Consider the following 15,293-nt stretch of genomic DNA (forward strand, 5'->3'; position numbering starts at 1 on the left):
CAAAGTCATGTCAAGTTTTTGACGTCAGTTTAATTTGCATATTTGACTTCATTATTATTATTATTTTATTTTAAGTCAATTTTTATGTGAATTTTGAGGACAACTAAAAATAAACGTGCATCAAACGTACTACTAAGGATTCTACAAATGCTGCTTCTTGTGTTTACCCATGAATGGTAGTTAGGCAGGTTATTAGGATTTGAGACACAACCAAGACTCCCTACAGGACAGACCACCTTATTAAAGAGGCACTGACCAAACAGGTGCAAAAGATGGTCCTTTTATTCCTGTTTTGAAAAAGAGAAAATATGATGGAATTCACAATATGTCATTACTTAACTTACACCACTGCATCTTTTAGAAATATGTAGAATTTTGTCCGACTGTGCAGTACATAACCCTTGTTTTTTTCATGCATATGAGTTTTTAAATTACGCAAATAATAGTTTTAAATATCCTTGGGGAAGTTGCATCATTTAATATTTAAAGTTGAGTTAAATGGAAGTTACCACAAATACGTGTTAATTTAGAAATTAATCTTCAATCCTGTATTGAAAAAAAATATTTTACCTCTTCAAACGATTTGGAATAAGAGACATTGCACTGGTATTTTGTGCATCCCCCTTTTAAACTGATCTTGTCATAAATAAACAGAATGACGTAAAAAGAGGAATTATGGCATGCAATGGTCAATAACAATCAGCCAGGGTGCTCACTCTGAACAGTTAAATACGCCCAGTGGACAACATGCAAATGCTGGACAAAGACACTGCACCAAGATAAATACATAGAAACCTTTATTAAACAAGTATACATTTAGTTGTGATCTGAGCAACACCATGGGGTCACATGACCGAGCCAGTGCTGAATATGAAACATGAGGAGCTTCAGTAAGAACATCTCCTAGAGAAAACTCAGAAGATCTGGAGCGATGAGAATGAGAGGCTTCATCTAAGAGTGCAGGCCATTCACTTAAACATTAGTATTTGCAATTCAAACCACAGCTCTGAGAAATGATATGAGAATGTGAAACATGAGCGCTCAGAGCAAATTATCCCCCATCTTTTGCATGGCTCATTGTGCACTGTAATAATAAATAAACAACAGCGCCTCCTAGGGTTTCACTTATGTAGAAAGGGTCATAAAAAAAAAACTCCTCATTAATAAAACTCATTAATAGAGAATCAGAAGGAATTGGGCTAATCGTGCATGCGTAAAGGGCTTCTAATTGAAAGTTTAGTCTTTAGAGACATTTTAAATCCAAATTCCCATCTAAAATACTGCGACTTAATGATCTTGTGAGAAAAGGGACCACAGATCACAGCTGTTTAACAGTTTTACGTCATTTTCTGCTACCTGAGAGACAAGCAAGCCACGTTTAGGTGCAGTTCAAGAATGGTTTTCTAGGATCAAACAGCTAAAGGCAACATTACACAAGAGGTTAAACCGTATTACCTCAGATTTCACACGTGTATCTGAGCATAACCTCTGTGAGAAGTATAAAAACGGCATCTGTTCTGACTCGAAGGCAGATTAATGATGTTGGCACTGGGACAGGAGGAGACGTCAAGCTTCCTGTCCAGAGCCTGACATCAGCAAAGGCAACACAGGAAGTCTTCCCACAAACACACTCATGCAACACTCCACATTTGGATATTTTGTTGGTGTTTCGGCTGGCCAGGTGGACTGTTGTGTTCGGGGATAGATGAGGCTGAACCAGGTGATGGCCTCGTCCTGCTGGTTACCCCCGTCCTCTCGGGTCACCTTGATGAGCTCTCGAGGAGTGTGGGTGGGGAACAGGCACCAGCATTTGTGACCCTGCACCAGAGCGTTCCACGCACTCGTCCCGAGAGGGTCAATGTGGATCCCTGTCCCAGAGCGGGCCGGACCCATCACAAACCACCTACATCAACAAGACAAAACTGAAGGAATGGACCAAACTCTTCTACAAACATAACGATTACAAAATCATTATAAAACATATGTGTGACCCTGGACCGCAAAACAATTATTCTGAAAGCTGAATAAATAAGGTTTCCAATGATGTATGGTTTATTAGGATCAGACAATATTTGGCCGAGACACAACTATTTGAAAAACTGAAATCTGAGGTTGCAAAATATATATATTTTGAGAAAATCGCTTTTAAATTTGTCTAGATGAATTCTTAGCAATGCATGTTACTAATCAGAAATGAAGTTTTGATATATTTACGGTAGGAAATAATACTAAATATATTCACGGAACATGATCTTCACTTAATATCCTAATGATTTTTGGCATAAAAGAAAAAATTATCATTTTGACACATAAAATGTTTATTGGGCTGTTGCTAAAAATTCTTATGTTTTATCTTTGATGGGCATAAAAAACAAGAAGTCATTCAAAAGTAAAAAAAAATGCTTTCGCTGTTTAACCTTGTATAATTTCTGCCCTCTGGTTATTTATTTGGTTGTTCTTTGATTTAATCATTTTTACTTTTATCTTTTTTTCCCCTCTATTGTTTTTTAGATTGTTGTGGTTAAAGGCTCGTTATTAAGTGTTTTGGCATTAATAAAAAATAATAATAATTTAATCCAATAATACCTGCACCGTTCTTTCTCTGGTTACGTTTTATTGATTCTCAGTTTGATGGACAGCTACTCGTACACCCGACAGCCAATGAGCTTCCAAAGTGACTGTACACTATGAAACAGCCAGCCAATCAGATTCTTAGAATCTCCGTACAAGGCGGGCTGTGAGCTATTAGCACTAGCTATTAGATTGCGCCATAAATTTGAGTAAAATGTTATATATGTATTCAATAATAAACAAAGATTAGATTGCGCTGTAAAGTGTAAAAACAATCGTCAGGTTGGCATCCTCTTCATGCATTTTTTTTTAATTTGTAATGTACATTATCACTATTGTTTATAATACATTAATTTTACCAGTTTTGGTCAATAAAACCATATGATTATTTTCTTTTGATACTTTATTTGAACTAATTATTATTTCCTCATTGCTATAATATTTGTATTTTAAGTAATTTTAAAGGCTAACGTTTTCTTAGGTCTATTTTTATTACCACAACAAAACATTTATAATAATCATCCGATTACTCAAATTAATCGTCAGAATAATCAACCGATTATTCAATTACCAAAATAATCGTTGGTGACAGCGTCAGCATTTTGACAATGTTGTCCTTTGTAAGCAAAATTTTTCAAAACACAAATGAAAGACGTTTCTGTTTTTAGTACTATCATTGTTGTGTAAACTTACCCTTAGATTCACTTTGTAAAATACATTTTTTAACACATTCTGAATATAGACACAACGTTATACTTACTACATTAGTCTTGTAACAATATTTATGCAACTGATATAGCAGTAAATGCTTTCATGACCTCTGACTGAGCATTAAACAGCCTGTTTAAAAAAATATATAATTATATCTAAAAACTCTACATTTTATCTTACTTAAACAGTTTATACAAACTACTAACTAGGCTATATACATTTAATAAATATTTTAATGAATATCGATCAATCACAAATTTCCCGGTTTACCTCAGCGCGTACTGACTCACGGAAAAAACAACACTACCCACAATTCAGTTAGCGGAGCATGTGATGACGTCACCGTCAGCTGATGGATGTCACATGACCGACATTTTTTATTTTGGAGCAGGCAGCGCTTTCCCGAGAAGACGGAAACGAACAAATCTTTATGTTAACCAGCTTTTACAAAATGTTTTTCCCTCCCCTTATCGAAACAGGTGTTCACATTATGAATTAGCTGTGTTCATCAGCGCACCCAAGTTGTCGGTAAGTTTACGGAGCACAGTCGGTTACATTCAGCCTAAATGATATGAGTAATCACTTATTGATAATTCATCATTTAATCACGCATGCATTACAGTAACTCTCTCGGTATACATGAACATCATTCAGAGCTGTTTGATCTCAAGGGAAGCAGTGATCATATGCAGCATATGAATAATAAAATGTCATAGTCATGTTTTTAAGCAGTTGTGTCAAATAAACTAGTGACTGGTGCTTTTGTGTGTTCACTAGTCTCAGGTTGTCATCGAGCTAAAGACTGTAAGCCACCATGAGTCCAGAAGGAAAGACCCTGCTCAACATCATTGTCCTGGGCTTGGGCTTCATGGTTATGTTTACTGCCTTTGGCACCTGCGGGAATATTGAAGTAGGTTTAGATCTGGTTCACACTTAGAAATGCATAATCTGATGAATGGTGTCACATCAGATTTTCACTTTTTCAGCAAACCGTGATAAAGAGTTTCAACAGCACAGAGTTTCATGGAAGTGGCTACACAAGGTATTGGTTTTCTCCATTTCTTCCTTCTGTCATCAGAGCCACGTTCTTTATATTTCTTTCAGTGGCACTGGAAGTAACTTTCTCATTCACCTATTTCATTGGGTATTACAAAACAATATTACAACATTAGCAGAACTTTAGAAATGCTGATTCAGTGTTTAAAATTGCGAGACTGTGTACTTGACGTCTCTTATGTAAGGTTAATTCCATGAGCATTGCAAATGAAATATAAAAATAGAAGTGCAACAAACTGTATTGTAAAATATCCACATCCACATACACATAAAAACGATGAATGGGATTTTTTCATAAAATCTGAATCCAACAGCTGTGTTCTATTTCTGCTCAAGTAATGTGACATATTTTGGCCTCTGTACCCTTTTTGAATGAGATTTATGATGGCTGATTTAGGTCTTAATATGAAAATAGGGTCATCTGATGTTGTGCTGGGATCTTATGAATCTCTCTTTGACCTCAGTAATCACATTGACTCTGGTTATGTAACAAAAAAGCACTGTCTGTTCTCAAAAAAAGCAGAACTTTGGAACAGAAGTGTGAGCGGTCGACATGTGACTGTATCAACAGCTGTGACACTCATTCAGCATGGACTCTATAGATAACTGTACCATTTTATTGATTTATTCAGTGATGGAAGAAAATATTGGGGGGAAAAGTAAAATATATTTTATCTGGTGGCTTATTAGGAATGTTAAGGCAGTTGTAACACTGGTTATGAAATAATTGTCCAATGAACAATATATTATTAGATTGGTTAGATATATTAGATTCATTTGAGATGTGTGCATTAGTGAGATATATTGGGCTATTATTATTATTTAATGTGTTTCAGTTGCCTCTAACTATTGTACTGTGAGCAGATTGTAACTTTCTCTCTCCTTGGATAAAATGAAACTCTTTGATCTAGTATTTCTCAATGTAAATGTTTGACTGAAATTATTACTGTTGTCACATGTTTCATTTTTATACCAAAATATGACAGTTAGATTTGTATTTGTTTATGTGAAAAATGGTTACAATTGTTTCCCCGTCTGTAAATAAAAAGTATTAACCCATAGAATAATATTTTACTTTGGCGCTTCTATAAAACCAAATGAAATGGTTACGCTGTGTTTATTTTGGTGATCATCATTAATTAAAATAGCTCCCTTAACACACGCGTCTCATACTTCTCTTCTAGCATGGCGATTATCTACGCCGTGTTCTCTGCCTCGAACCTCATAGCGCCCTCAGTGATAGCTGTCATTGGACCTCAGTTGTCTTTGTTTTTTAGTGGACTTGTTTATAGGTAAGTGCCTAAAGGACTTAATTTAGTAATAGTTGAATACATTTAGTAACAAATGAATAATTTTCTTAGTATTTATGATAAAGTTTCTCTCTTTTAGTGGTTATATTGCTGTTTTCATTCATCCGTACACCTCATCGTTCTACACTTTATCTGTGTTGCTCGGAATCGCCGCTGCAGGTGGGATATCATTATCTGTTAAGTTAAGAAATCCTATTATGAGGCCACACATCCTCTTAAACTGTGTGCTAACTGTGTGTCTTGCAGTGCTCTGGACGGCCCAAGGGAATCTGCTCACCATCAACTCCAAAGATTCCACCATTGGAAGAAACAGTGGAATATTTTGGGCATTGATGCAGTTTAGGTTCGTCTTGCTTGTTGTCATTGTGTGGCAAGAATGTACTGTATAGAAGGAAAATGGAACATGAGGAAGGATGTTTCATTGATTCTCTTTTATTCACAGCTTGTTCTTTGGGAATCTTTACATATTTGTTGCCTGGCGTGGCAAGAGTCACATAACTGGTATGTTTATTTTTTAGAATAAACTATGGTGGCCACTTTGGTGGAAATCCACCCACAACTGTAGGACAGTCATAATATGTGTAAAAAAACTTATTTTTTATTGTAACAGTAATTACTGGTTAAAATAAATTAATTGTTTGCATTAACATAAAGCTACTGTAAAAGAAGCATCAATACAAAATAATTTGCACAATACAAAACAATACAAAAATTTGCTGTTTCTTGGTTTCAGATAAGGACCGCCAGACGGTTTTCATCACACTAACGGTCATCAGCCTGGTGGGCAACTTCCTTTTTTTCCTTATCCAGCGTCCAGACCCAGAACCTGCTCCTACTGATGCCTCTGAGTCACTACTACCAGCAGACATCTCAGATAGTAGCTCTGTGGTGTAAGTGTATATTTTTACGCACTTCTGCAAGTCAAGACATTTTTTCTGGACTGGTTTAATCATATTTTATTGTGTCTTTTTTCCTTTGCATTGTTTCCTATTCTTATTACTCTCAAGTCTATCCCAGAGTCTGTGCTCTCAGGCATTTGAGGCATTCAGTAAGTGGCAACAAAATATATACAAATATATTAAAAGATTTACAATTGTGCATATTATTAACTTCTTGTTTCATTTACTAAGACCTCTTATCTCATTTTAACAGAGAGATCCATTCAGCTAGCTGTGACCAAAGAGATGCTTCTACTGAGCATACCCTTTGCATACTCAGGTAAATTCAGTCCCTCAAAAGAAAAATGTAGTAGCAGTGGTAATTCACATCATAACGGCAGATAAAAAGATGAGGGCCCAAAACAGAACCCTGTGGGACCCCTTAAGTAGCAGTGAGATTTATTATTTTATATAGTTATGTATTTATAATAATAACAAAAATAATAACAATAGTAATAGTAATATAGTATATAATTTGTGTGGTAGCAGATTATGAAAAGAAGAGGGCCCAAAACAGAACCCTGGGGGACCCCTTTAGTGGGGTCAGGGGGATCTTTTCTTTTAGATACTAATAATTTAAAATACTACTACTAATAATAGTATGCTATATAGAATGTAGTAAAGTTTTTAAAGTAATTTTTCTTGACATTGTTTTTGTGTTTTTACAAGAATTGTTAAGTGTCATTTCTTTTGGTTTGTATCCATCGAGTTCCACAGAAATAAAAAAAAAGAAGTATCTTTTTGCATTTTAGTGACATGAACATATTATGAACATGATCATTTTAATTAGTGTGACTGTAATGTTGAGACAATGTGGTTGCCTGTCTATCCAGGTCTCGAGCTCACCTTTTACAGTGGGGTGTATGGGACATGTTTAGGGGCCATGACTCAGTTTGGACATGATGCCAAGGGTCTTATCGGCCTCTCTGGAATTTTGATTGGTGTTGGTGAAATACTTGGTAAGTCAGTGCATTACAATCATTGTGCTTGATGTTCTCTGTGAACATGGCAAATGTTATAAACTGTTCTCTCTGCTTAACTAGGAGGAGGAGTATTTGGGATCCTGGATAAGTGTAATCGTTTTGGCAGAAACCCAGTGGTGTTTTTGGGGCTGTTTACCCATATTGTGGCATTTTACCTCATCTTCCTCAACATAGCCAGTGATGCTCCCGTGGCTCCAGAGGAAGGCACACAAATGCAAGCTTTTATCCAACCCAGGTGAGAGACAACAGTTACAGTACTGGACTGTCCACCAAAGATAAGCATTGATAGAATAGTGTCAGACATAAAGATGCTCTAGCTGTTTATTAACCCTTTTCTGGCTTGTTCTGTCAGTGTGACTGTGGCGCTGATATGCAGTTTCCTGCTGGGTCTGGGTGATAGTTGTTTCAACACTCAGCTCATCAGCATTGTGGGCTTCTTGTTCCGGGACGACAGTGCCTCAGCATTTGCCGTCTTTAAATTTGTACAGGTTTGAAACTTCCTTTTGTTGAAGCGTTTCAATTGTTAGCATCAGAAGTCATTAAATTTGCTTGATATAAAAATCCTGTGGAAACATGACTGGGATATATTTCACCCAAATATAAATATATATATTTTTTGGCCCATGATGTTACAGTTATTCCTCCTTTCTCTGCAGTCCATCACAGCTGCGGTGGCCTTCTTCTACAGCAACTACCTTCTCCTCCACTGGCAGCTGCTCATCATGGTGCTGATGGGCTTCATGGGCACCATTACTTTCTTTGTGGTGGAGTGGGGCGTTATCAGCAGACAGCGGGACTCTGATTATGACAGTATCTGATAGGACTGAAGTGCCAGAACTCCTCTCCAGCCATCAGCATCAGCGTGCAGATCCACAAACCATCTTCAACAGCTATTTCCCTCTTTGGTTTAGCTCTTGAGTCCATCTAGTCCATGTATCCATGATCCTTTTCAAGTGAATCGGCTGTGTAGACTCTATTCTTTACATGCACTTACCATACGTTTACTCCTCCGATGGGATCAAGGATGAAGTGCTATAATGCAATAAAAGGTTTGTTCACATTTTTTTTTTACCTGTCACATAGCATTATACTGTGCAAAAAGAAACCTGTAACTATGGTCTCATTATATTTCCAACAATGCTTATTTTCTTGAACATTAAACAAGATGCTGTAGGAATAATTCACCCAGAGAATCTTCACGCAGCTCATTTGAGCACAAAGACAGTTCATAGTGACCACAGATAAACTTCCCTTCCCTCAAGATTGAATCCACCTTCAAACATGCCGCTTGAACTGTTTGCATGCGGTTCCACCAAACACTGTTGGGTTTTGTGGTTGTCGTAAATGAACGCAAACTTACCAGTTTAAATACAGGAATCAGATTTGTGAGCTACGGCCTAAATTGACCTAAATTGCTATCTGATTCTCACAGAAAAGTATCATATGGCATTGAAAGTCTTGGAGTATAGTGCAGTAGACAAATAGAATAGAGTTTTTTGTCCATTTTTGGAGCTCGACAAATGTGGTCACTTTGAATGTTGACGTATGGAAAAGAGATGTACAAAGAGGAAATTCAGCTTTTTTGTTCCACGAAAACCAAAATTGTGACCCTGGAGCACAAGACCAGTCTTAGGTCATTGGGGTGTATTTTCAGCATCAGCCAAAAAAAACATTGCATGGGTCAAAATTATTGATTTTTCTTTTATGCCAAAGTAATATGCATTGCTAAGAATTTATTTGGTCAGATTCAAAGGCGAGTTTCTCCATATTTTGATTTTTTGTTTTTTTGCACCCTCAGATTCCAGATTTTCAATTAGTTGTGTCTCGGCCAAATATTGTCTGATCCTAACATACCAAACATCAATGGAAATCTTATTGGTTCAGCTTTCAGGTGATGTATAAATTGAGACTCAAGACTGGTTTTGTGGTCCAGGATCACAAATGAGGTTATGTAAATAGACAGTTTTTAAGGTGAACTAATCCTTTAAATGCAAACGCAGTAAATCACTGAGCATTGCAAGTTTGCAACACCATTTAAATGTACACTACGCTGTGAGACTGCAGATGAGAAATATGGTTAAAGATCACAGCTACGAAATCAGTATCAGTGTGAAACACTCGATGCACAGACTGTAGTTAAATTAGAATGTCTTGTTTATTTTCATTATTTTTCCCAGTTGGCTTTTAATTTGAAAAAAAAACAACAACAATTGCCAAAGATTGAAGCATTCTTTGTAGAAATTTGCTGTATTTCTTTTAGGTTTGTCCTTGTTTATTTGCGTGAAGTGAGCACATATTACAATGATACCAATCACTGATATATTCAATGGAAAACTGAGGCGGCATGATTCGGGAATCATTTTTCACAGTTGCAACTATAATCGTATCAAGCTGGGCTTAAGTCAGCATGCTACTGAAAGACTCTTTCTTAATACATTCACAATACATATGTTAGGAGCTCATGTGCATGGGAGTGGGAGCTACATCTATGTTATTATGTCTTCTAGCGGTTTAGTGCAATCTACAGGATGTTGAGGGACGATGTGATATGAATATCTGGTCGTATACTTGAATGTATCGTAATGTAAAAATGGAAACGGCACCTGGATATTCTGTTTTCTTTTATAAATGTGTATATATGGGATTAAAGTCCTTGTTGAGCCTTTGAGCTTGGCCATGTCTTTCTGTCAGCTATGATACCAGTGTTTTGTTGTGGGACAATGACAAATAAGGATGTCTATCTATATATATATATATATATATATATATATATATATATATATATATATATATATATATATATATATATATATATATAATAAAAACTACTTTAGCTAATAAATGGTATAAGAAAAGTGTTTATTGTTACTTTATTATTTTAAATAAAAAAACATTGCGAAAGAATAACATATTGAAGTATAAATTATAACAAACTACCTAACAGTATGGCATTATAATAATTTCAGCACTTCTTCGAGTTTTGATAGTTACAACACCTTGATGCTTCACACAAAATATAGATTTATTTACAGTTTATATATTTATTTTTTTGGGACAAAGAAATGGTCAAGCTCCAGGTCAAAAGTTCCTCCAAGAAACAAACAAAATAAAGACATGTTCCATGTTTAGAAACGGGCATAATTTTGTTTTGCTTTTCATATTTCATTTATAAATGTATGTTTTGTACACTGGCTATTTGTATAGGCCAGTGTTGTTGTATAGTATGGAATGAAAATGGAGGGAAACGGTTTGTATGTTAATTTTATAATCACACAGTATCATTTTCAGTCCAAATGTATATCATGTAATTGTGTATAATGTGTACAGCGTTACATCGCTCTCCTCTCTCACGTATCAGAGTGTGTTTCAAAACGCCACAGAACACAGTACTGCAATGCCTATGATGGTGTTAACATGATAACACCACGTTTTCTGGATATTTAGCGTGATATTTACCATGTTTTATAGACCATATAGAATGGAAATATTATGTTTTGGACATAAAGCATGGTAGGGTATGTGACTGATACTCATAGAAGTGCCATGTAACTCTACTGATAACATGGCTTTGCCTACTTTTTGATTGAAAACACAAATAATGGGCAGAAGGTTGTGAATGTTGGCTACAAATGATCCTCTTTCTTTACTCAGCCAATGAACATTGGTTCATTTGGACTGGCCACACCCACAGGATGTTATTTTAGCATTTGAACTGTAATAGCATTTAGCATTTACACTTGACTATTAATTATGTAATAATATTATGTAGTTACTTAGTGGAGTTAGATAATTTTGGAAAATATGATTCAATATGATCTGTACAATGGGCATAAATTTATTGCATACACACACACACAGGGACATCATAATATATATATATATATATATATATACACATACTTCTTTCAAAAACACTAAAAATCTTTATGACCTCAGATTTGAACAGCAGATTAGAGACTAGACCATAACAACTGTTTAAAAGGTAGAAAAGTACATTGATAAAACATTAAATTATCGGAATATTTTACATTATAGCTAAATGTTGAGCCTTGTGAATAAAGTTGGTGTTTTACATAAATATTTTTCCCCTTTTATAAACATTTTTACAGATCAGTGCCTCAATGGTGGATATTAGTTCCTAACGGGGCATTTACGTGAGCATTTTCAACAAAAAATAGATTTTTTGAAAATGTGTTTTAGCCATTCATTTACATGACAATGGTGTTTTGGGGACCTGCAAACTTTTGAAAAATGTTTGTGCATGTTTTTTAAAACTATATACAGTAGTTTTCATGTGTAAAACTACAAAAATGCATATTTGTGAAAATGGTGACATCATGTGTATTACGTGTGCATTCTAGGTGTTTGCGCACTTGCGTAGTGTTTCTTTACATCTATTGGTCTGGCATGAATAATACATTGTTTTAAACATGAAGGAAACACTTTTCAGCTGTCATCTGAACGTACCATTAACGGTCCACAATTGACTGTGAGTGTAATACAATTTTTTTTTTATATTGATACAATTATAATCGAATACATTTCAGCATGCAATCTTAAATACATAAAAAGTGTACAAAATTAACCCACTGTTATCAACGTAGGTCAGATTTAAAGTTGTCATGTTTACATATACTGCTTTTTCGGATTTGTGCATAAAACAAAGATCATTGGGGTACATTTTACAAGAACATACTGTTTCAGTCTTTCTACTTTTTTCACATTTAGTTCAATGTCTTACTTGCCGAAGCTTTGTTTCTAAGCAGTGCCAAGACAAATATCTGAAAAGAAATGATTCATGTGGTTAAAGAACAAATGATGCCTGACTTGTTAAACAGCTCTTGTGTGTTGTTTATATTTGCTGTGAGCAGCTGGACTAGATTCTTATCATACTTAATTATCATAAAACAACTGCGCCGTCAGGCTCCTCATGAAAAACTCCTTTATTAAAACCTGATGTGTTTTCAGAAGTTTGGAGTCTATTATGCTCATTAAGAAAAAGCTGTGAGGGTACCATTTGGTGGACCACATATGTTCAAAAACACGGTATTACCATTGTACAACATGTGTAAAACACATCCAAAAACTAAATGAAGATTCCATAGAATTTCTAAAACCATTGTATTTTCTTGGTTTAATAAAACAGCGTACAATAAATATCAAAAAATGACCAAATAATCAGTGTCCATGCTACATATTCAGAAATAGTAATTACATGGTATTATATCCCAAACACATACATAAAAACAAGATAATGCTACAATACATGTACAAAGAATTCCCAAATAAAAATGTTATACACACACACACACACACACCCCTATGGTACCTTGCCCAAAACAGGTTAATAAACAGGTACTTTTTTGTAGGGCTGCCTTCCTAATAGTCAACTAAATGTAATGCAATTATTGCAACCAATAATTAATTCTATTAGTTGGTCAGTTGCAGGGGTGAAAAAAACTTGTCTGTGACAGACAGATCATTAGACTGGTCCTTGAGGTAATTACAAAATATTAACATTCACCTACTATTCATCTATGTCAAATATGGCTCATCCTTTAAAAGTGAAACGTGTAAGTAGTAGCTACTATAAATGGCTGCTCTCTCTAACATAAATGTGCACTATTAGGTGTTTGTGTGGATCTGTTAGAGCACTACTACATGACACGGAGGCACTGACACAACCACTTTTGTATGCACTCACAAAATCAACACAATGTTGTGCTTTTGTAAAATAAAGAAAACAAACATGATGTGCTTTTTGCCGTCTTGGTCTTCATGAACTGTAGCATGTCACGGAAATGAACAGAACTCAGCATAGAGGCTACTTGTTCATATATATCTTGTACAAATATATGTGTACATAGCTTGAAAAATATCTACTTTTCAAATTGAAAACCCAAGATAAATGAGTTCATCTAAAGGAGCTTCACAGCTCTAAGAGTAACAGAGCTTAAAGATTAGGGGTTATGCAAACATATTAGAAAGTGAGTGGACAGCGATGCCACATCCTGTTTGATTCAGGAGTGATTCCCAAGACCTTTGTGCTGTCATGGTAACCTCTGTCGGGGTTAAAGGTCAGAAGTTCTCTATGCTCTCACAAAGAGTATATTAGGTACCTTTCAAAGGAAAATACACTGAGGACGAGCTTAACTGATTCAAGCAGTGCTCTTCCAGAGTTTTAGCCCTCCTCAAAGCCCAGCCAAAAGGGATTATGGGCTTTTTCTGTAAAGAGCGTGTTGATTTCCCAGTTACTGTTGCTAAGTAGGAGGGGTATGAAATGAAACCCACTAAATCCTGTTTTCTTTCTCAGTGTATGGCCTTAATCCAAGACCTTCTGAAAGAAATCCAGGCACTCAAAGAGTCCAGAGACGATCTGAGACAGGAAGTTAATGCTCTGAACGGTCAGGTAACACCTTTTTCTAATAAATACCCAACAGTTGTATAAAATGCATAAAACCGACATCTACAAACACAAACCGGGGCCAGAAACAAAGACATTCGTCTCAGTGTTTAATGCAAAACACAATATACGCCTTCTTAAATTCTCAGGGGTGAAAGGACACCCTCTCCGCCTCTAAAAAACATTGCACCCGTTCACCCTTTGAACCTGGGTACCCCGTTCAAAGACGACAGAGCAGGTACAACTGGTATTTTCCATCAGCTCCACACACACAGGAGCAGAAGCAGCATGTGAAGTCTAGATGATTCGTGAAGGTGTCAGACATGGAGAGTGTGTTGATGAACATGAGGACAGTGCAGGACTCACATAAGGTGCTAATCATCTCAAGCTAAACACTCACTTATAAGAGACATGGGACAAAACATCTCCCACAGCTTCACCTGCCTTTAGTTTCGATTTGCATGTAGTAGTAAGAATTGGTTTATTAAAACCACTGTGTTTAATAAACCAGAAAAAGCTGTACAATCACACACACACACACACACAAATGCAGGATTGCAGTTATTTTATAATAATATATATGAGTATGGATAGGTTGCTTAGACTCTTTCGATTAACTGCATGATCCTTCCTTGTATATTTTCATATTACAATATTTGACCAAAAATACACTATTGTTCAAATGTAATATTGTTATTTGTTTTCATTTAAACAAATACATGCTTTCAATTGACAGTGTGCATTTAAAGTGACAGTACAGATTTATATTTCATATAAATACCGTTCCTTTAGACTTTCCATTTCATCAAAGAATCCTGATTTCGACTGTTCTTGACTTTGATAATAAAATCACATATAATTCTCAAGCAGTAAATCATCACATCAGAATGATTTCTGAAGGTAATATGACACTGAAGCCTGGAGAAATGATGCTGAAAATTCAGCCTTGCATCAGAAGTTCACCGCCTCTCCTGTGACCGTCCTGTGGATATGATGATACCAGGACAGTACGTAAATATTATGAAGTACAACTCTCCAGTAACTCTTTCCAGTAAGGTTTTATTTGTTGACATGAACTAACAATGAAAAATACTTCTAAATCATCTTAATGTTCCTTTCAGCATTTACCAATACACTTTTAAAATCAAAAGCTGTATCTGTTAATATAATTTCATGAACCTGAACTAAAACTAAATAGTTATATTTTTTGACGAACAAATACTGTAACAAATGTCTTGCTCATTGTTAGTCAATGCATCATCTGATGGTTATTAATAATGGGCCCTCACTGTAAAGTGTTTTCCAGATTCTCCTTGTGGTA

The 15,293-nt window shown here is 35.6% G+C and overlaps 1 protein-coding gene across 2 annotated transcripts; it reads left to right on the forward strand.

The window, feature by feature from the left end:
- The first annotated feature begins 3,609 nt into the window (after window positions 1–3,609).
- Window positions 3,610–10,329, forward strand: LOC127945018 (UNC93-like protein MFSD11). Of its 2 annotated transcripts, XM_052541531.1 has the most exons (14): window positions 3,643–3,810; window positions 4,060–4,192; window positions 4,269–4,324; window positions 5,523–5,630; window positions 5,728–5,807; window positions 5,895–5,991; window positions 6,091–6,149; window positions 6,382–6,538; window positions 6,656–6,696; window positions 6,801–6,866; window positions 7,420–7,545; window positions 7,630–7,804; window positions 7,922–8,057; window positions 8,226–10,329. In XM_052541531.1, the coding sequence occupies exons 2-14, from the start codon at window positions 4,097–4,099 to the stop codon at window positions 8,385–8,387; spliced, it is 1,359 nt and encodes a 452-aa protein (XP_052397491.1). In that variant the 5' UTR covers window positions 3,643–3,810; window positions 4,060–4,096; the 3' UTR covers window positions 8,388–10,329. The 2 variants fall into 2 exon arrangements, with proteins under 2 accessions (XP_052397483.1, XP_052397491.1); XM_052541523.1 differs by lacking the exon at window positions 4,060–4,192 and having other exon boundaries at window positions 3,610–3,810.
- Window positions 10,330–15,293: the final 4,964 nt, after the last annotated feature.

The sequence above is a fragment of the Carassius gibelio genome, chromosome A3, assembly GCF_023724105.1.
Source record: "Carassius gibelio isolate Cgi1373 ecotype wild population from Czech Republic chromosome A3, carGib1.2-hapl.c, whole genome shotgun sequence".
Classification (NCBI taxonomy): Eukaryota; Metazoa; Chordata; class Actinopteri; order Cypriniformes; family Cyprinidae; genus Carassius; species Carassius gibelio.